At 33.8% G+C, this 21,612-nt stretch overlaps 3 protein-coding genes across 7 annotated transcripts; 1 reads left to right on the top strand and 2 right to left on the bottom strand.

The window, feature by feature from the left end:
- Positions 1-1,421: 1,421 nt before the first annotated feature.
- Positions 1,422-5,484, bottom strand: LOC21394321 (bifunctional epoxide hydrolase 2). Of its 5 annotated transcripts, none has more exons than XM_024163823.1 (7): positions 5,238-5,484; positions 4,463-4,513; positions 4,232-4,317; positions 3,648-3,862; positions 3,083-3,253; positions 2,177-2,412; positions 1,422-1,958 (listed from the first exon to the last, which is right to left on the bottom strand). In XM_024163823.1, exons 3-7 carry the CDS (start codon positions 4,299-4,301, stop codon positions 1,703-1,705), a joined length of 948 nt encoding a protein of 315 aa, XP_024019591.1. In that variant the 5' UTR covers positions 4,302-4,317; positions 4,463-4,513; positions 5,238-5,484; the 3' UTR covers positions 1,422-1,702. The 5 variants fall into 5 exon arrangements, with proteins under 5 accessions (XP_024019591.1, XP_024019593.1, XP_024019592.1 ...); XM_024163825.1 differs by having other exon boundaries at positions 4,232-4,313; XM_024163824.1 differs by having other exon boundaries at positions 5,252-5,484.
- Positions 5,485-9,009: 3,525 nt separating this feature from the next.
- On the bottom strand, positions 9,010-13,494 carry LOC21394320 (AB hydrolase superfamily protein YfhM). The gene is made up of 5 exons (XM_010095321.2): positions 13,425-13,494; positions 12,727-12,941; positions 10,522-10,689; positions 9,943-10,178; positions 9,010-9,557 (listed from the first exon to the last, which is right to left on the bottom strand). The coding sequence occupies exons 1-5, from the start codon at positions 13,492-13,494 to the stop codon at positions 9,299-9,301; spliced, it is 948 nt and encodes a 315-aa protein (XP_010093623.1). The 3' UTR covers positions 9,010-9,298.
- Positions 13,495-18,181: 4,687 nt separating this feature from the next.
- On the top strand, positions 18,182-19,147 carry LOC112091065. Its single transcript, XM_024163816.1, has one exon. It carries the CDS (start codon positions 18,182-18,184, stop codon positions 19,145-19,147), a length of 966 nt encoding a protein of 321 aa, XP_024019584.1.
- The last annotated feature ends 2,465 nt before the right edge of the window (positions 19,148-21,612 follow it).

The following is a 21,612-nucleotide window of genomic DNA, read 5'->3' as shown; positions in this document are numbered from 1 at the left end:
ATTTTAATTTTAACAAGTTATTTCTTAATTTATAAATTTGTTACAATATATCATATTTTTAACGAGGTTTGTGTTAAATTAGTGTCAAAAAAGCACATTTAAATAAAAATTTTAACATTTCAATTAAAAAAACACAAATATTTCAATATCTTTTTTTAATCCCTTAGATCTAATAAAAAATTTAAACAAATTTAGTTAAATATGGTACATTAAAATAAATTTATAAGTTCAGAAAACAACTTAACTTTTATGAGGCAATTTACAAAATCACGATAAATTTGAGGAACAATTGTGCAAAAAACCCATATAATTTACCCTGAAGAGTACTCACGGAGGAATATTGTTTCAAAACATAGGCCATGTTCTCTACTTTCTCTTCTCTAAATTGTGTTTTCGGAAATAAGAATGAAAACTATTCTCATTTATTCTCACAAAATAAATTTGACAATTGTTTTCTGAGAATAAAAAATTAAAGAATCAAAACATAATTTTCAAAAATAAAATTTAAGGGATGAAAGTTTCATAGAAAGTAGAAATTATCCTTCGTCGGAGATATTGTTAAGTGAATAATGTGTTATTGATTTTGTTTTGGCAATTGAAAATAGTTTCTTTTTATATTATATTTTAATGTTTTAAGTACTTATAATACGTAACAATCAGAGGTCTAGTCACCACCTTAGACTCTAGACGAGATTGGGGACGGTTGCCTCCCTTGGCTCAAGAGGCTCCTTTCAACTTTTGCCTTGAAAAATTATTTTCTTACAATTTTTTTATTTGCCCCCTAAGATTTTTTAATTGCAGTTTTGTACATAGAGATTTTTCTAAAATGTTTTTATTGTCCCTCATACTTGTACCTTATTTTATAAAATGTTTCAATTATAACTTAAAATTTGACTTTTAAACATACTCATATTTAAATTTTCTAATTTCAAAAAAAAAAAAAAAAAGATCAGCTACACTGCTATATAAATTCGTAAATTTGCATCAAACTTTAAAACGTGAATTGGCCTAAATTACATACTTGAACAATTTGGAAGGAGAAACAAAAGATACAAATGCTTAGAAGAAGATAAAAGAGAGAGAAAGAGAGAAAAAGTAGTTGCATAAAATTTTGGCTCAATTCACGCTCTTTAAAAATTTTCCTGGCTCAATGACCTTGTTCATAATTGCAAGTCAAGAAATTTCCACTTTAATGGTAAATGACTGATAAACTAGCAAAAATTTGACGGATTCTTCTTGGTTTAAGGAAAGACATTCATTATTGTTTTTGGCATCATGAATTCTACTAACATGACCCCACGGCTTTAGAACTAATTTCAAATACCACAAATGCATGTTCAAACAGGTCGAAAACTTACAAGATAATCTTAGATAATCTTTCATTTTTATGAATTAATAGTAGAAATATATGCATGACCAAGTAGAATACGTAATATGTAACGATTCTTGTATAATAGTTATAAAACAAAATTTATACTGCTTTTTTGAAACTTTATTGTGAAAGGTTTACTAAGCTAAGCAGAGAGACATTTCAAATATTAAATCAAAAGCATGCAACTTATGCCGACCATTTTAAGACATTCCAGTGCAGGACACTCTTTTCTTTTTTTCCAAACTCCTAAAACTTGAAACAAGAAAGGCCCTTGCATACCAAATGGAAAATGCCATAGAACATAACGGCTTATTTGGGTTACTAGAAATCCTATTCATCAGCACTGTACTTGTGAAGGAAACTGATGATAAGCTTATTAACCTGCTCTGGATTCTGTTCATGCGCAAAGTGATTTCCCTCTTTCAGGAATACAATGTCCAGATCAGGCACAAACTTCTTCACTTCCCCGCTTCGTATGTAGTCCTCCATCCCCGGAAATTTCAAGACATAGTCCTTCTCACCCATGATTAGTAGCATCGGAGCTGTCATTTTCGGATCAGTTATACCAATATCCACCGATAAAGTCCTGCCACGGATGAAACAACAAGTAAATTGACAATCATGTGATGAAGTTGTTGTTAATTGTTAGTATAATTTGTCTGAATAATCCATCACTTCCAACAAAGTTCAATGTTGGCATTGTTGGTAAAAAATTAAGTTTAAGGACCAAATTGATACCAATTTGAAAGTATGTTGGAAAATTCGAATCGATTGGACTGAGTCATTTTTCTTGTTATAATTTACCTGTATGGAACCTGCAGCGCAAAACGAAATCCAGACTTCTCATACGAGGAAGCATAGACTGATAGATCTTCCTCAGAGAACCAAGGAGGCAGAGGAGTGGATGGGTCAAACAAGTCCATGATTTCTTGATCATCACTTGCTATAGGGATCTCACTTCTTGAGAAGAGAGTGTATATGTTCCTTATGACTGTCTTCACATCAAAGCGGCCGAAATCTGCCTCGGCTCGCCCTGGCTCCTGATCATAGAGTTCGGTAATTACCGTTGTTATTCGTATTCATGCCCTCAAAATTTACTCTCTTAATTTTTCCCATAATTTGTAAAAACTCTCACTTTACTATTATAAACTTTGAATTGATCTAGTCTTGCTTAATTCCCTCTGTTAGAATATCCTTTATTGATGAACAATACGAATAAAAGAATTTTAATGGAATATTTTGAGATTTTATCCACTTGGACTAGAAGAATTTCAGTATACATGGAATCCAACCCTAAAACTCACGTATAGTGCCAACCTAAGGAAAAAAAGTTCCATTTTTTTTTGGGTTAAAATTTGAGTTTCTATTTGTTATACAGTGATATTTAGGGGTTGTTCATGGTGGGATTATTGTTAATTTTATGTTTAGCCTCTCTGTTTGTGTTTATTCCGTCGTTCTTAATAAGAAGTCAAACAAAGGGCATTGACTAAGACTAATTTGTAGTTAATGGCAGGAATTTCTAATGGTCGGAGGACAAAGTGGGAATGATCGTAAAGTTGAGAAGGTACAAAATTAAGTTCAGAATAAAGTATTTTCAACACTTTGAACACAACTTAATTAGCCCGAAGAATTAGAACAAAAATATCACTAGGAGAACAGAAATGAATACGTATTAACTATATATATATATATATATATATATATATATACCTGCCACCTTGAGATGTAGAAGCCTTTAGGAAGGAGATTAGTTTTTACTGCAGAGGGACCTGGTAGAAGGAAGGGAACACCTAATGTAATAACTCCAGAGATCCTTTCAGGGTGAACTGCCGCTACCAAGTATGCTGGTATAGCTCCAAAGTCTTTTCCCACAAGGAAAGCCTGTGCGCACCATAACCAGTTTCGATGCTATGTATTATTCTGGATAACACCATAGACAGTGATTTCATGTACCAAATTCGGTGCTGACTTTAACAATGATTTCGTGTATACTCTATCAAATTTTACAGTGTACGGAATCCAACATCACCTGGATCTCCTCGGAATTTGGTGCACTATAACCTGTGCACTAAAGATACTTCTAGTCACCAAAAGAAAAGACAAGACGGAAGAAATAAAATTAAGATTTCTATAGGACCAACCCGAGAATGATCCTAAAGGGTTACCATATTTTGCAGGAATCCAAAACGGCCCTATAAAATTTGGTAAGAGATGTGATAACAAGGTTTATTTGTGCATCAGTAATGTCTGAAAACTATGGCTTATAGAATATGACCTTATTGATGCCCAAAGAGTCCAAAAGGCCTCTGATGTCGTCAATGAGGGCTTGGAAGGTTGCTTTCTCAGGCTCCGCAGGCTGATCGGAGAGTCCATAGCCCCGGAAATCGAATGCTATGGCTCGGTAGCCATTGTTGGCCAAGGCAATCATTTGGTGCCTCCATGTGTACCATATTTCTGGGAATCCGTGTAAGAGCACCACCACCTTGGGACCTGTTGTACTTAAACTACTTTAGATTCGCTTTTATGAAGCAAAGAAAGTTTCACAAGAAAACCAATTCAATGAAATATTAAACAAAACTAAGACATATTGTGTGAGATAGTTAGCATTTTTGTCGGGGACATAATTAAGCTTACATTTTTAACTAACATCAAATGATCTACAATTTTTGTTAATTATGTACTTATCTTCCTTTTCTTCTTCTAAAAAAAATCTAAAATTATAAGAGTCTAAATCTAAATTAATTATGAATTTTTATGGTACATAGAATTGATTTTTGATTTATATGATGTAGAAAAAAAATTTATTGGGGGTAAAATTATATGGAGCCCTTAGGTCCAGGGGAAGTATTGGGTACGTACCACTTCCAATTTCAGCTACATGAAGCTTTAGTCCTTTCACGTCGACATACTTGTGCTCGATGGTTTCCATTTGTTTGTGTGTCTAGCTAGAGAGATAGAATTAAGAGTGTGTTTGGTTACAGTGAGGAAATAATAATGTGAATGATAATAAAAATAGTAATAAAATGAAATTAGAATGTGCTGAAATTATAAATTGATTCTTTAATTTAATTAGAGTTATAGAATTAATACCTGAATGAAGATTATGTTGTTTGATTTCCAACGAAATGAAATAAAAATAAACTGTATTTTGATAAAAATACCCTTAATTAATAATCATCAGATAATTTAATATTTAATTAATTAAAATAGTAAAAAAAAATTTAATTATTGAAAAAACTTTTTATTTGAAGGATAAAATTTGAAAATTATATTTTAATAGTAAAAAATAATATTAATTTTTTATATAATAATAAATTATCACATGCTTAAATATGATCATATTTAACGTCTACAATATATGTATCAAGTAAAAATACCCTTAATAAAAAAGTCAAATTACACAATCAACTAGCATGAATGTTCTTTAAATTTTTTTGTCAAAGAACAACTGTACTTATGAAAAATCACTATTCAAAGTTTACCCGGAAAAAATCATTATCTAGAGAGAATACCAAAAAACCCAAATCTAACAGAGAAAACTAATATTCAAAGTTTATCCAAATATAAAAAAATCATGATCTGAGAATAATTATGAGCAACCCCAAATCTAAAAAAGAGACCATCATTAAAAAGCAGCTTCAAATCTATAACTAGAGCTTTATGCAAAAAAAAAAAAAAAAAAAAAAAAAAAAAAAAAAAAAAGACTATTTTGAAGAACAAACCCAGATCTAAAGAAACCAAATTCTGAACAAACTAAATAAAGAAAAAGAAACCTATCAATATTTGTGCACAAAACAATAAAACCAAGCAACAATAGAAGAAATCGGCTTCAATATCAAGGGAAGTTTATCATCTAGGTACAAACCCAACAAGTTTTACTTTTGAAATTTTCTTCTGCTATGTAGAAGAAGAATGGGTTTCAACGTGGGTTGGATTTGATAGAGAAGAATGGGTTTTTGATTTTCTTTATAAGATGGAAGAGGTAGTTGGCCTCAGTTGGAGTGAAGGGTAGTTGAAATGTAATAATGGAGAAATTTGAGAAAGGCAATTTGGAGAGAAAAAAAAAAAGAAAGCTGAATGGAAAGGTCTTTTTTCTCTCTCCCCACGTGAATGTTGATTCACCCAATTTGGGTGAATGGGCTTTCAAGAAAGGCCTTTTTGAAATAAACTTGTCAATTAAGGTCTCGTTCGTTTCGCTGATTCGAGTTTAAAATTCGAGTTGAGATGTGATTGTATGTGAGAGTTTTTTACTGTAGCAAAACTTGAATTCTAAACTCGAATCAGCGAAACGAACGAGGCTTAAATGATGGAATTGGACCATTTTCTCATAATGGCATTTTCTTTTCATTCTGTTACCCTCAACCAAACGCTAAGAACGAGCAATGTTAGAAGAGAAAATCTCAAGAAAGTGAAAAAAATTGAAGAAAAAACGATTGAGAATAATCTAGAATTCTATTTAAGTGAGAAATGATACAGAAACAAGCTTATATACCAGTACACAAATTATGTAGATAAGTTATAACTAATTAACAACTTGTACAGCTAATCTCAACTAATTAAAACTAAAACTAACTAATTACAAACTGACTCAACTATTTACAAGCTATTCTAATACTCCCCCTCAAGATGGACTGTAAACATTCTTGACAGCCATCTTGGAAAGGAGAGGACAAAGAGTAGAAGCCGGTAGTGGTTTGGTGAAGACATCAGCCAATTGAAGATGTGTTATGATGGGCAGTAGCTTGATAGAACCATCAACAACTCGGTCACGAATAAAGTGACAATCGATCTCAATGTGTTTGGTGCGCTCGTGAAGGAGTCTCGTTAATTAAAAAAGTTACAGCAAGGACACAATCAGTCCAATACACCAATGGTACTCTAGACTGGAAATATAAGGCACAAGCCACATTCAACAAATGCTAGTGCTTCCTCTCAACAACAGAATTTTGCTGAGGTGTCTCAATAAACGAAAAGTGATGTAGAACTCCCTTATCAGCAAGGAAATCATTGAAGTGCAATTCTTTAGCATTGTCAGAACGAAAAAGTTTTATTCGAATATTGAATTGAGTCTCTACAAGATTGAAAAATCTAGGAATAATAGTGGTAACATCTGACTTATTCTTGAGAAGAAAAACCCAAGTAAATCGACTACAATCATCAATAAGAGTAACAAAGTATCTATGTCTAGTATGAGAGGGAACATGATAGGGCCCCCAGATGTCACAGTGGATGAGATCAAGAGGGGAAGGCGACCTATTATTGTGAGAAACAAAAGATAATCTTTTCTGTTTTGCGAAAGGACAAATATAGCAAACATCTGACCATTTATTCTGACCAAGCTGTAAATGATCTTTTAAGAATTACAACTGAGCAGTTCTTGTTGTAGACACAGAATTGACCAAACACTGATTAGAGGAAATAAGATTGCTGGAATCAAGAACATACAAACCAACCACCTTATTACCCTTGCCAATCATCATCTGGTTGTGGGTGTCCTGAATGAGAAAATGATTGGAAAAAAAAAATCATTATAATGTCAGTGTTACAAATGAGAGCACTGACAGAGATTAGATTGAACTTGAACTTTGGTAAATATAGCACATCTTTAAGAACCAAAGTAGAAGATAACCGCACATCACCAGAAAATTCCACACTGACAGTGGTATTATTAGGCAAGGTAACTATAGAATGAGAAATGGGCTTTAAAGAGACAAAACGATCAGCACAGCAACATATGTGTCTAGACGCACCTGAGTTAACAATCCAGTATCGAGAAGAAGATAAAGAATGATCCAAAGATATGAAAAAACATGTACCTGTTGAACAAGAACCTGTGAGTGGGGATTGTTGATCAGTGCTGACAAAAGCGGTCATGTGATTGGACAGCATGGTCATTAATTGCTGATATTGGCTGGCATTGCGATTTTGAACAAAATTTCCAACAAGTTCAGGTGTTTTACCATCAGAATCATCAGCAACCTGATTGACAGAACCAGTCTGAGGGGCATTTTGGCGTGGCTTCTGTCTATATCCAAGAGGATATCCATGAAGTTTATAACACCTGTCAATTGTGTGCCCATGAAAATTACAATGTGTACAAAATGGCCTGTCTTTCCTCTGAGTTTTGTTGTTGCCAGCATTAGAATTAGGACGAGCAGAATCACTTTTGGCAGCAAACGCCATTGTGGAGTTGGAATTTTCACCAGAAAAATGAAGATTAATCTTTCTCTGTTGCTCCTCCTGAGCAATGAGAGAGAAAACCTTGTTGATTGGAGGAAGAGGGTCAAGAAGTAGAATTTGACTGCGAGCTTGAAAAAATTGATCATTCAGGCCCATCAAAAACGCCATAACATACTCCATTTGGTAATAATCCTGTAAGGCTTTCACGCCTCCACAAGAACATTTTCCACATGAACAGCCTGGGTGAAAATTGCTCAGTTCTTCCCATAAAGTTTTCAGCTTGGTGAAATAAGCACCAACATAATGCTAATCCTGTTTGTGATTCACCAATTCCCGAAGTAGCTGAAAAATGTGAGGGCCGTTGCTTTGCTAGAAACGATCTCGGAGATCAATCTAGATCTCATGAGCAGAATCAGAGAAGATAACACTTGCAAAAATTTCTTTTGAAACAGAATTGAGAATCCAGGAAATAACAATATTATTGTTGCGAATCCAGGAGTGAAGAAGAGAAGAATCCGTACCATCAGGTTTCGTAATTGAGCCGTCGACAAATCCAAGCTTGTTCTTCACAGATAACGCAATCGTCATGGCACGGCTCCAAGAGGCATAATTGTCATCCGTCAATTGCTGCGAAACAAGCACCAAGCCTGGATTATCTGAGTGATGAAGAAAATAGACACTGGAAGAATCGTCAATGGCGGATCGGCCAGAGGAAGAATCAGAAACAAATGAATTCATCGTGAAACAAACGAGATTCACCGAGATCAGAAACCAGATGGATCAAAAATCGTTAATCAGAGGATTGGACGCGAAATGATACAAAAACAAGCTTATATACCAGTACACAAGTTGTGTAGATAAGTTATAACTAACTAACAACTTGTACAACTAATTGAAACTAATTGAAACTAAAACTAACTAATTACAAGCTGACTCAGCTATTTACAAGCTATTCTAATAAGCAGAGAAAAGAGAAAGGTTGCGAAAAATGTCTATTTAAGCGTCCTAGTGATGGATGGTAAAGTGCGTGTGAATGGGTTCAGAGAGGACATAATTAGATGTGGTTTAGAGAAGATATAATTATGACTCGTTTAGTTTGTTGGTTTTAGTTTTTAATTCGAATTGATATGTAATTTTATGTAAGAGCTTTTTACTGTAGCAAAAAAGTTAGATGTAACTATTTCTGAGAGTTTTTTACTATAATAAAACTCGAATTCTAAACTCGAGTCAGTGAAATGAACAGTACCTTAGTTTTTTTTCCTGAAAATCCAAATTCCTTCTCCCAAAAATATATGAAATAAAAATGCTCAGAGATAATCTAACTTTCTAAAATTTTGGGACTCTAAAGGCGTACTGAGACTATGGTGAAACTTTGATTAAATAGCCAAATCAAAATTAATTATCCTAAAAAATTTAAAATTTCTCCGTCAATTTACTCTCCATTATTTTCCCTGGTACAAAACAAATGGATCCCAAATTTCTTCTAGTAATTCCCTCACCACCTTCCATTTCTCTATCCTATCGAGAAAGCTGTAAAACGAATACGCAGATATCACATACGCTTTAAAGCCAAAAATAATCTTTAAAAAATTATCAGGACATATATACATACATATAACATTTTACTGTATTAATGATCTCCAAAATTTCTTAGCCAATAACTCCTTGATAGCATATGGCCAATACCATATGACATGTTATTCTTCCAATTGAACTTTTCCCGTTGCGAAGACACAATTGCACATATCAACATAAGCCGTTACTATGTTTATTCAAAAAACTGATGATAAGCTCATTAACTTGGTCTGGAAATTGTTCGTGCACAAAATGGCTTCCTTCTTCCAAGAATGTAATGTTCAAAGCAGGCAAAAATTTCTTCATTGCCCCACTCCTTATGTAGTCTTCTATGCCGGGAAACTTTAGCGAGTAGTCCTTGGCGCCCATGATTAGCAATGCCGGAGCTGTTACTTTCGGATCAACAATACCAATATCCACTGATAAACTCCTACCATGGACGGAATGACAAAATATTGTTTGGTCAATTTGGTCAAATTTGTCAAAAGAAAATGTTATTATTGTGTTTCACAAAGTACTACCAATAAGTCGCAAATTTGAGGCTAAAGTGAGTTTATGGGACAAATGAAGTTGATGTTTTAAGATTTAGGACCTTTTTCGGTATGTCAACATACCGGTAGGTTAGGTTTTCTGTTTGTCGGATCTATCTAAAATCACGTAAAAGTCAAAAAAATATGCAAATGCAACGGTTAAAAAAATCTGATCCATTGATACGCCAAGCGTACTAAAGAATCTCCCTTAAAATTTTTCTTATGCTGCCTACCAAAATGCCTTATTCAGAAACGATTGCAACATTATTTTTCTCTTTTAATTACCTGTATGGAACCTGCAATGCAAAGCGAAATCCGGAGTTCTCGTACAAGGAAGCATAGACTGATAGATCTTGCTCGGAGAACCATGGCGGTAAAGGAGTAGACGGGTCATACAAGTCCATGATTTCCTGATCCTCCCCGGCTATCGGAAGCTCACTTCTTGAGAAGAGAGTATAAATGTTTTTTATAACTGTCTTTACATCAAAGCGGGCAAAATCTGCTTCTGCTCTCCTTGGTTCCTGAAAATATATATCATAAACTTATTGTTGCAATTTTCATGCATTATTTAATAATTAAAAAAATGCTGAAATTAACGGAGGAATTAACACGAAAAAAAAATGCTTAATATTAGTGATTTATGCAACAATTTATTACTCTCAAAGTAATTTGCAAAGAGAATCTAATACTACTAGGTAAAAATCAACCATGACAATAACAAACGGCAATACATAGGGATAAGATGTAATATATATATAAAAAAGAAAGTCCGGTCTAATAAATCAAAGTGATACAACGCTCATAATTCAAACATTAATACGCTAATTATCCTTACATGTAATTAATAGGCACCACTAAAAGTACCTGCCACTTAGAGATGTACAAGCCTTTAGGAAGGAGTTTTTGGGTCGATGAGGGAGGTTGTGGAGTGTAAGGAACACTCAGAGTTACGAGGCCGGACACCCTTTCAGGGTGCAGTGCTGATACTAGGAATGCGGGTCGAGCTCCAAAGTCCTTCCCAATAAGAAAAGCCTATTAAACAGAAATTTTTTATAAAAAAAAATCTTATTTAATACTTTCCAATTTTATGAAATGCTATAAATTCAGTCCTATCTCTATTAAAATCATGCCCAGTTGTAAACAAAATATTGTCACGTACGTATAATTACATAATTTATACCAATTTATTTATAATTCTTGAGTAAACAAGAAACTAGTATTTGACATGAGTAATGTCATGTATAAAAGTTATTTTTCACCAAGTGACGTGTTATTTTGCGAGCACAATATGAAATATTCATTGCTCCTTATCCTTTTCTAAACTGCATCCATGTGGCAGAATAGGACAACTTAATTAAACGACAATCAAGTATTAGCAAATAATAAAAAATAAAAGAAAAGATAAATCCAAAGTTTAATTTTGGTATATGTGCAAGGCTTTCATGCTGGATAAGAAATGGTTAAGAATTTGGTATATCGTTTAAAAAAATCAATTAAACAAAGTTTTCATTATTTCATATCAAAGAAATGGTTAAGAATTTGGTTTTTTATTTTGCTTTATTATTCCTATTGACGGTAAAAATTCATCAACAGAATAATAAGAAATTTCTTTACGGTAAACACAAATTTAATGATCTAAAATGCAATTAAAGCAAAATTAAAGCAGGAATACACATAATTTATAGTGATTCACCCTCGATTTGAGAGCTACGTCCACTGTGGATAGGAGAGAAACTTCACTATCTTTGGAGGAATTACACGGATAAATGCTCAAGATGAAATTTAAGAATTTTCTGACTTATAATCCCTTACTTATACCTTAGGTCACCGCTCTTATCTGTTTTTCAATTCTAATTTTGGGATATTTTCCTTATCTTTTAAGATAGTCACCCAAAAGATAAAGGTCACAATCAATCGGGGTGATTTCTTTATTTAAATTTCATATATTTGAATTACAAGTAATAAATCTCAGACGAAATCTTTCGGATCATTATCTTTGCTTAGCCTCGACTCCGTAGATGATTTTTTTATCCTCTTCGCTATTGTCAGTGAGTGCGGTCGACTTCATGTCCACTTCTCATAACAGTAGACCTCTTACTTACATCAAACCCGTCATTGAAACGATCGACTCCAAAAAAAGCTATCGGCTAACGTAGCTCTTAGGATTGAGCTGTCATTGATCATTTAATGCTCTTCTTTATGCCCCATTTAGGATCTAATTTAGGGTTTGGCATTTTACCCTACAACATTTCTTACATTTCACTTTTATAAGACTTTTTTTCTCTTTTTTTTAATAAAATTTTTTGCTTGTCAAGAAAAAAAGAATCAAGCATGTCACAAATAGATGAAGTCACCACCACGAAAAATTTAATCATAAAATTTAACTACATCAAAAAAAATTTCAAAATTTATTGTTGAGTTACTACAAATTGTCCTAGATGAGATTTCCTGTTTTAGAAAATATTGCATAATAACCACATTATTACAGTTATTGAAGATAATTTTCTCGATAAACATAAATATATATCATTAATCAATTGATCTTTAATTCGATTGTGTAGCCAATTCTTCACGATATTTAAAGCAAAAAATATCCTCTCTATAGTAGCGGTGCAAGTAGTGATAACAAAAAGTAGATATGCATTAGTTATTCTTAGTAATAAAACGCTTTTAAAGTTAAGATTAGTTCTGTTTTTTAGAAAGTAGTATTCTTAGAGGTATTTCATTAGAAAGTAGTTTAGAAAAAAATTGGAGGTTTAAATTCAGATTAGATTTTCAATCTTTTAGTGGGATTATATCTTAATTATCTATAAATATACTTATAGATATAGATAAGTTAAATAAATATACTTATAGATATATATAAGTTAAAAAACATATTTAATAAGTTGAGGGGGGCTTAAGGCCTTAGTTGCATTCGCCAATTAACATTTCTTTTTCCTAAAGTTAACTTTAGAAAAACAAATGCGAATATTTTGAACTTTTAAATATGAGAATCCATTGGAAAGGCCAACTAGCTAGCCAACCAAACAATTACGCACTCAAAATGACTATATAATTAATCCTTACCTTATTGACGCCCAAGGAATCCAAGAGGCCGACGACGTCGTCGATAAGGTCTTTAAGCGTTGCTTTCTCAGGCTCTGCAGGCTGGTCGGAGAGTCCATAGCCCCTGAAATCGAAGGCTATGGCTCGGTAGCCATTGTTGGCCAAGGCAATCATTTGGTGCCTCCATGTGTACCATATTTCTGGGAAGCCGTGTAAGAACACCACCACCTTTGAACCTGTACTATTTTACATCCGATTATGTGCAGCAATTCTCAGGCCAAAAGAAAAACAATAGATAAAGATTAGGGATTCAATATGGTAGTAGGATATGCATTTTTACTCTACTGGTATAAATTGTTATTTTTAACTGTAAGATTAATTTTTTAACAGTTAAATTTATACATGTCTATATATTAAAAATTTACAACACGTGATACATAACTGTTTCTATTTCAGGTCAAATTGTTTAAATACTAAGCGATGTTTAGTTGAGGGATTCGTTTCCTGATTCGAATCATGATTCATGGTTCGCTACAGTATTTTCTCTCACAAAAAATTCACATAAATAAAAAATGATTTAAATCACATGATTTAAATCATCCAACCAAACGTCGTAACACAATTTCTACCGACAAAGAAAAATTCACGTCTTACCATAAGTTTTAAGTTTTGCCGAAACTATAATTGCATAGATAGAGTAGGTATTAATGGGTACGTACCGCTACCAACTTCAGCTACGTGAAGCTTTAGTCCTCTTACTTCTACACGTTTGTGCTTGATGTTTTCCATGCGTATTAATTGTGAGATAGAGAGAGAGAGGAAAGAGAGAGCGCGTTACCGGTTGAGTTTTGTCACAGTGAGATCCCAAATCGTCAATGGCAATTGCCATTTGTTGCAGTCTTATATAAAACTCACGTTCAACTCCCACGACACACACATCAATAATTGATGTATAAAAAATATGGTAGGGAATCTCTATCGACAATAGATTGAGGATTACTTAACGTATTGCACATTATTAAATGTAATTTGTCACGTCCAATGCAAAATAACATGATTTAACTTTCTCGTCAAAATGGCTGCATTATATAAAACATAGATAGTCTTTCCAGACACGGTAGGGGTACCTACTACTAATGCATGCATGTGTTAGGTTTAAATCTGATGAAAAAATTCAAATCAAAATGAAAAATATGCAAAATTACAGAACCCAATATGCAGATATGACAATTTCAAACAGAGCTTTACATTTTAGAAAAATGAATAAAAAATAAAACTTTGTCGATGGCGGGACATGTTTTTACTACCTTAGAATTCTCCAATACATGTATACAACTGGAAGTCAATTATAAATATTTTGACAGGAAAAATTAAGGGGCTATTGTTTTGGCGTTTTTGAATTAGGTGACTTGAATATAGATTTTGAATTGAGTTTGAGTTATAACTTGAGTTAAAGTTGTAACTTGAGTTTGTATTTAGTTGTGTACATTTGAGTTATTGTTTGAGATAATAATCTTTTTGAGTTTGTGTTTGGTGAGTCAAAACTTGAATTTGTATTTAGATAGTATTTTATTAAAAACTCAATGCTGATAGAAAATTTTAAAATGGTATATGGGTGAGATTTTATTCGTCTTTTTGTTGTCAACACATAAAAAAATCATCTCAATCAGAATTAAAACGAAAAAGTTATAGCATTTTTAAGAATAGAAAAAATATTTTTCATTAATTTGAGTTCGAGTTTCTGAACTCGAGTTGAAGGGAAAACTTAAACTTGAGTTTTAGTCCCAAACTCGAGTTCAAACTTAAAAGAACATGAACTTGAATAAAGTTGTAACTCGAGTTGCTTTTTTGAGTTTTTAATTCAAGAATGGGGCTGCCGAACAGCCCCTAAGAAACGTAGCATCTGTAGCACTTTAAAAAGGGCTTTGTTTAGTTTTAACTAATTGCTTAACTTAAATACTTTTTTTCTCAAGTTTTCCTAATTTTTGATAGTTTTGTAATTCACATATCAGATTGTTGAAAAATTAATTTAACAACTAAAATAATAATTCCTATCATAAAAATTCTCATAAAATTTTTGTAAAAAATATAGTGCAAGATAAACATTATTTTTGTTACTAATGGGGACGTGATTTAGGCAAGCCCTCAAACTAGTTATATATACATAATAGCGCAATGTAAATAATAACATCTTCCACCATATGACCAATGTTAGGTATTTTTATTAGTTGGCTATTTATCAACAATCTTGTAAAAATTTTAAAAAAAAAAAGTACAAGAAAATTTCGTATTGCAGATAAAGATTCAGAATAAGATTTGAAGTTAAAGTTGCAGATGTTGTTGAGTTGAGATTTGAAGAGATAAGGATAAAGGCTTGGTCAAAGGAAGATAAGACATAGGTTGAGATTTGGAAAGATAAGGATAAAACACTGGTCAAAGGAAGATAAGGCATTGGTTATTTGAATTTAAATGGGATTCTAGCAAGATAATGTGGAGATTAAGTTGCTATTTTAAAAGAGTAATTCAGATTTCAAAAGTAGTTGTATAATCCGAATATGCATTGGTTTGTTTCAAGTTGGTCACTACGAGATATACTTCAAAGGCATCATATTTGGATATATGTGTGTGTATATATATATATATATATATATATATATATCTTGATTTGAATTTAAATGGTGATGCACAATTCAAAGCCTTTAGAAGTGGTGAAATGTGAAGATAAAGTAATTGATAGATGAATTGTTTGAATTATATTCTCTTCACTTTATTTAAAGGTTTTGTTTCATAGCATATGGAAGTACGATTTAATAGAATATCTCCAGAGGAAAAGTCTGTGAATTTGAGAGCTTAAAACTGAGAAAATATTCAGAGAGACGTATGTGAGTTTTTATGAGTTATTGAGATCGTCCTTCGGGAGAGGGATTTGTTACTTTCGGGAGGAAGCTCTACCGGTCGAAAGGAGTTCGCCAGGTGAATAGAAGACATGTAGTGCACGCTAAACAATCACTGTGGAGATTCGTCACAGCGGTGTCATTGTCTAGGATGGAGTGCTTGAGTAAATAAGTCCGTCCAGTGTCTGTAATTTCTGGAACATAGTGAACTGTTTATTGTCTGGACATGGCCCTGCAGATGTAGGTGTGCGCACTGAACTGTGATATCATATTGTGTGTTCCTTTACTTTATGCTCGAGCAACTTAACGTAATTAACCCAAATCTAACAAGGGGTATCATAGCGGTTCACTGACCATAACTTCGGTAAGATCTTGGAGAGTTGATCTGTTATGTTTGGAATAGATTTTCTAAAGGAAGGAGGTTCAGTTGTACGTCCCCCTTTGCTTGATGGTTCAAATTATTCATACTGTAAGGCCCGGATAAAGGCTTTTATCAAGGCTCATGATAACTCTAAGAAATTAGAGTTATCCACTGGTTTTCTAGCTCAAAAATTGCGTGACCAAGAGTGTTTTTCTAGTTTATTGTGTGTTTTAATTTAGATTTGTATAGTTTACACTCACTTTGACTTAATTTCATACTGGTGCTCCTCTTGAAGTGAAAGCTAATGATTTTGAAGTAAAATGAGGTGAAAAAATGACTAAGGTTGTGTGCGCACTTTGTAGAAAATTTCTGGGCTAAATGCTACGGCATTCTGGCAACATTCTGGGAACAGCTGGCATATGCCTGACATCAGCGTACTAGCTGGAGAAAACAGACAAAAGGAGTCCGTGTGAGCTGGATGAGCAGGTGTCATTGTGGTCCCCTGCACACATCATTAAGTGACACCTCAGCCCTTGTGTTGCCCTAGAAGGGAATGTTTTCTTAGGACAAAGAGGCAGCCGCTAGGGAAAAGAAGGAGGAGAGAGAAACGGGGCTGAAATAGAAAAGGGAGGACAGAGACTATTTTTCCACAGAGAGAATACATAGAGTAGCCCTCTCCAGAAAAACTCACAGAGCACTACCCAGAGAGGAAAAAGCTTCTTACGAGAGCTGAAGAAGGTTGAAAATACAAAGAGTACTCAGCCCAGAAAAATAATCAAAAACGTGAGAAGATGGCTGGAAGTTGAAGGACATTTTGGCCGGCCAAAGAGGAATCCAAGTTCCAGCTGAAATTCGTTCTTCTTCTGTTAGCTTAACTTTCTTTTGTTATTTAGCTACTAATTTAGCTATGGATTATTCTGGAGCTTTGAATCTTGTAAATCTTATTATGAACTAATTTGCTTTAGCTAGGTTTGCTAATGGAACCAAGATTGTAAGAATGATAAGTTGTTTCTGAGATGCTATTAATTTCCTATTCATGTTCATTCATGTGAGTTAATGTCTATTTCTAGTCTTGACTGGCCATCAATTTTAGGATACAAGATTAAGATTAATACTAGAAGGGTTAGTTTTAATCGGATTAGCATGAATGATGCATGTTCAATAAACTTGCTGAGTTGTTGATTAGTGGATGGTATAGGAATATATTATTCACCTTGCATAACTTATTGAAACCTGAGCTTAAATCTGCATTCCTAGAGCTAGATTCACATAGGAATATGTCAGAAATGGCTTGAGGAACCTGAGTCATAATTAATTCGGAAGAACTTTATGCAATCAAGGAGTTTCTGTTAACAGGGATAGTAAAATGCTGCAGCATTCTAGGTAACATTCTAGTCAGACTTGCAATTGAGGGGAAGTTAGTAGACCTAGCTCATTTTCATCACTGAATTACAGCCCATAATTACGTTCTTGTTACTGTTAGTCACTTTAGACCGCATTTAGTTTGCATTCATTTTATTTACATCATTTTAGTGAATTTTTGCCACATTTATTCTTTACTTGTTTTGTTGATTATATAACTTCCAACACGTACTTTCGGTGACTCAAGCCTCATGGGATCGACACTCTTATTCACTCTTTATTAGTTGTCTGCGACACGTGCACTTGTGAGCATAAATATCACGCAACAGCTCAAGATGAGAAGGTCTAGCGTGTTATTTTGAATAGCTGAAAACATCAAGTAACTAAAGATGTATAAGGAAAAGAGGCTCTCAAACCTGAAGAGTTCTGGAGTACCTATGAAGATAGGTTGGCCATCTACAACTCTCATGTTTTTAATGCAATATTTAATGGAGTTGACATCAATAAGTTCAAGATGATATCTACATGTGAATCGGTAAAAGAAGCATGGGAGATTTTAGAGATTGCTCATGAGGGAACCGCTGCCGTCAGACAATCCAAATTGAATATTCTCACAACCAGGTTTGAAAATTTTCGAATGCATGAAAGTGAAACTATTTCTGAATTTAATTCACGGTTGTGTGATATAGCTAATGAATCCTTTGCTCTTAGTGAAAAAATTCCCGAGGCAAGACTTGTCAGTAAGACGTTGAGATCTTTACCATAGAGATTTGCCTACAAAGTCACTGCTATTGAAGAGGCGAAAAACACTGAGACTGTGAGACTTGATGAATTGATGGGATCATTGAGGACATTTTAAATGAATCTAAGTCAAAATAAGAAGGAGAAGGAGATTTCTCAGGGGATTGCTTTCCAAGCCGAAGTGAAAGATAATGTTGAAGAAGAAGATGAAGACTTAGCGGAGTCTCTTGCTCGATTGACTAAAAATTTTAACAGGGTGATGAAGAAGTTCAACAAGAAGAACCAAACTCCAACTTTCAACAACTCCAACAATTTTCAGAAAAATAAAGGAGCTACAAATTCCTCTAATAATAAGAAGAAGAATAGGGGAATTCAATGTCGGGAGTGCGATGGTTACGGTCACATTCAATCTGAGTGTGCTAACACTCTCAAGAAGAGGAAGAAGTCTCTCAACGTCACATGGAGTGGTGAGGATTCTAAAGGCAGCCAGGAAGATGATGATCACGTGAACAACTATGTTGCGTTCAATGTCTACCAAGATGTTCCAAACTGCAGTGTTACAGATCATTTCACAACTCATGTTGCAATATCATCTGCAACATCATCTGCAACACACTCTGGAAAACCAGAAGAAAACATAGATTTTTTAGATTCTGACGGTTCCAGTGATGGTGAAGAATTGACTGATGAGACAATACATGAGGCATATGAAACCATGTTCAACAAATGGGTTTTGGTGGTTAAAATGAATAAGTCTTTGCAGGAGCGAGTCGATGAGCTTATTAAAGAGAAGGATGTGCTTAAGAGGGCTGTTGTAAACAATGAATTTTGGGCTGTTGAAAATGAGAAAAAACTGCAAGAGACGAGAGCTGAATCGGAGCACACTCAAAAGTCATTGAAAATGATGAATTCCGGCACCACAAAATTGGGTCACATTCCCTCGATAGGAAATGCGAGTGGTGATCAACATGGCCTTGGCTATACTGGTGAGAGCTCAACATCCAAAACAGTGTTTGTGAAGAAGACGCCTGCCCCTAAGCCTCCAACTTCCTCCAGTAAGAAGGTTACTATCTTATCCCCTTGACATAGAAGGTTTGTCCCCACATGCCATTATTGCAGATTACCTGACCACATAAGACTGAGATGCTACAAGTATTTAAATGCCTTGAAGAGAGGTATGTTTGTTAATCCACCAAATTTTTCAAACTCAAAAAAGACAACTAACGTGAAGATTGATGTGAAAAATAATTTTTCTAGACATGTGTGGGTAAGGAAATTTGATTTGAGATGTCATAAGGCTTATACTTCTTTAGAAGCATACACTAATGATTGTGGGTGTAGTGATGCTGGTTGCACTAAACGATTGACAGGTGTTAAGGGCATTATACATGGGAGAATACTACATTCAAGGGGAGTAAGACACAAAGAAGATTCAGGGGGAGTGAGCTACAAAGATCAATGCGTTCGCAGATATCTAGTGCGAAGTGTTGCACCGAGTGTTTCAACAAGTGTTACAACATGATTTGCGACATCAGCTGCTGAAGACGACTCTAAGGTGTGAAGTTCTTTTATTTTTTTGTGTCTTTGGCTTATTTTTGACAAAAAGGGAGAGAACAATGTAATTTTATATTTTTTGTCGTTTTTGAATTTTTAGGATCTCTTATTAATTTTGTCAAAAAATGCCAATGGGGGAGATTGTTAGGTATTTTTATTAGTTTGCTATTTATTGGCAATCTTGTAAAAAAAAAAAAAACAAGTTCAAGAAGATTTTATATTTCAGATAAAGATTCAAAATAAGATTTGAAGTTAAAGTTGCAGATTTTGTTGAGTTGAGATTTGAAGAGATAAGGATAAAAGCTTGGTCAAAGAAAGATAAGACATTGGTTGAGATTTGGAGAGATAATGATAAGACCCTGGTCAAATGAAGATAAGGAATTGGTTATTGAATTTACATGGGATTCTAGCAAGATAATGTGGAGATTAAGTTGCTATTTTAAAAAAGTAATTCGGATTTGAAAAGTAGTTGTATAATCTGAATATGCATTGATTTATTTCAAGTTGGTCGCTACGAGATATACTTCAAAGGCATCATATTTGGATATGTATATATATATATATATCTTGATTTGAATTTAAAAGGTGTTGCACAATTCAAAGCCTTTAGAAGTGGTGAAACATGAAGATAAAGTGATTGATGGACGAATTGTTTGAATTAGATTCTCTTCACTTTATTTAAAGGTTTTGTTTCATAGCATATGGAAGTACGGATTTAATAGAATATCTCCAAAGAAAAAGTCTGTGAATTTGAGAGCTTATTTACTAAGAAAATATTCCGAGAGGCATATGTGAGTTTTTATGAGTTATTGAGATCGTCCTTCGGGAGAGGAATTTATTGCTTTCGGGAGGAAGCTCTACCGGTCGAAGGAAGTTCGTCAGGTGAATAGAAGACGTGTGGTGCACGCTAAACAATCACTGTGGAGATTCATCACAGCGGCGTCATTGTCTATGAGGGGGTCCTTGAGTGAATAAGTTGTCCAGTGTTTGTAATTTCTGGAACATAGTGAACTGTTTATTGTTTGAGCGTGGCACCGCAGATGTAGATGTGTGCACCGAACTGCGATATCATATTGTGTGTTCCTTTACTTTCTGTACTTTATTCTGCTCAAGCAACTAAACGTAATTAACCCAGATTTAACAACCAACAAAAGCTTATTCATTCACGAATTCAAAGAAGAGTTGGGAGATTAAATGGGAAAATTTTGACATGACACTACATCATAATCTAGCCCAGCCACCCATTAACAAGAATTGAAAGAAGTACAACGCACAGGACGAGTATCCAGAACAGCTCTTATTAAACAATCATATGGGCATGTATATTAGTTAGATCACATAGAAAATAGGGACAAAATCCAGCAAATCCAGTCTTTTGTAGCTTTGCAGCAACGAGTTTTTCTCAGTTTGCCAAATACAGTGAGATATATATATATATATATATTAAAGTCATTCTCTCATATGTAACGTTTTCATCACAAGAATCTTAGTGTTATAAGCTCCTAGGTAACCATCTCTCATAGGTAAATAACTGTCTACAGAACCATCTTAGTGTCATGAAGAGATGCACAAGAGATTCGTCTACAGAACAGCACAAAAGGAAAATAACTAGGGCTGACAATCCGAATAGCGACACGATGATAAGACTCGAAATCCGTACGAAGTTAGCAGGTTTGAGTTAAGTATAAATGGGTTTGGGTCATAATCGGGTTGACACGATTAACACAATTAATAAATTGGTTGAGTTAGGGTTGACCTCTTAACACGAATTGACATGATTAACTATATGTGTTATCTGCAATCTAAGGATATGTGATATAACATGAAAGTTTATATGACATATTAAATACAAATAATGTGAATTTTAATATTTGTAGGTAAAATTCATTTATTTTTCTTAAAGAAAAAGATAAATTGACCAATAAATATGTTAAACCTATCTTGACCGTGTTAAATAAGTCATTATTATATTAGTTATTTATTCAATATATTAAT

This window comes from Morus notabilis, unplaced genomic scaffold (genome assembly GCF_000414095.1).
Source record: "Morus notabilis unplaced genomic scaffold, ASM41409v2 Scaffold803, whole genome shotgun sequence".
NCBI lineage: Eukaryota > Viridiplantae > Streptophyta > Magnoliopsida > Rosales > Moraceae > Morus > Morus notabilis.
The sequence above is the reverse complement of the archived record's forward strand: the minus strand, read 5'-3'. Positions and strand labels throughout refer to the sequence as shown.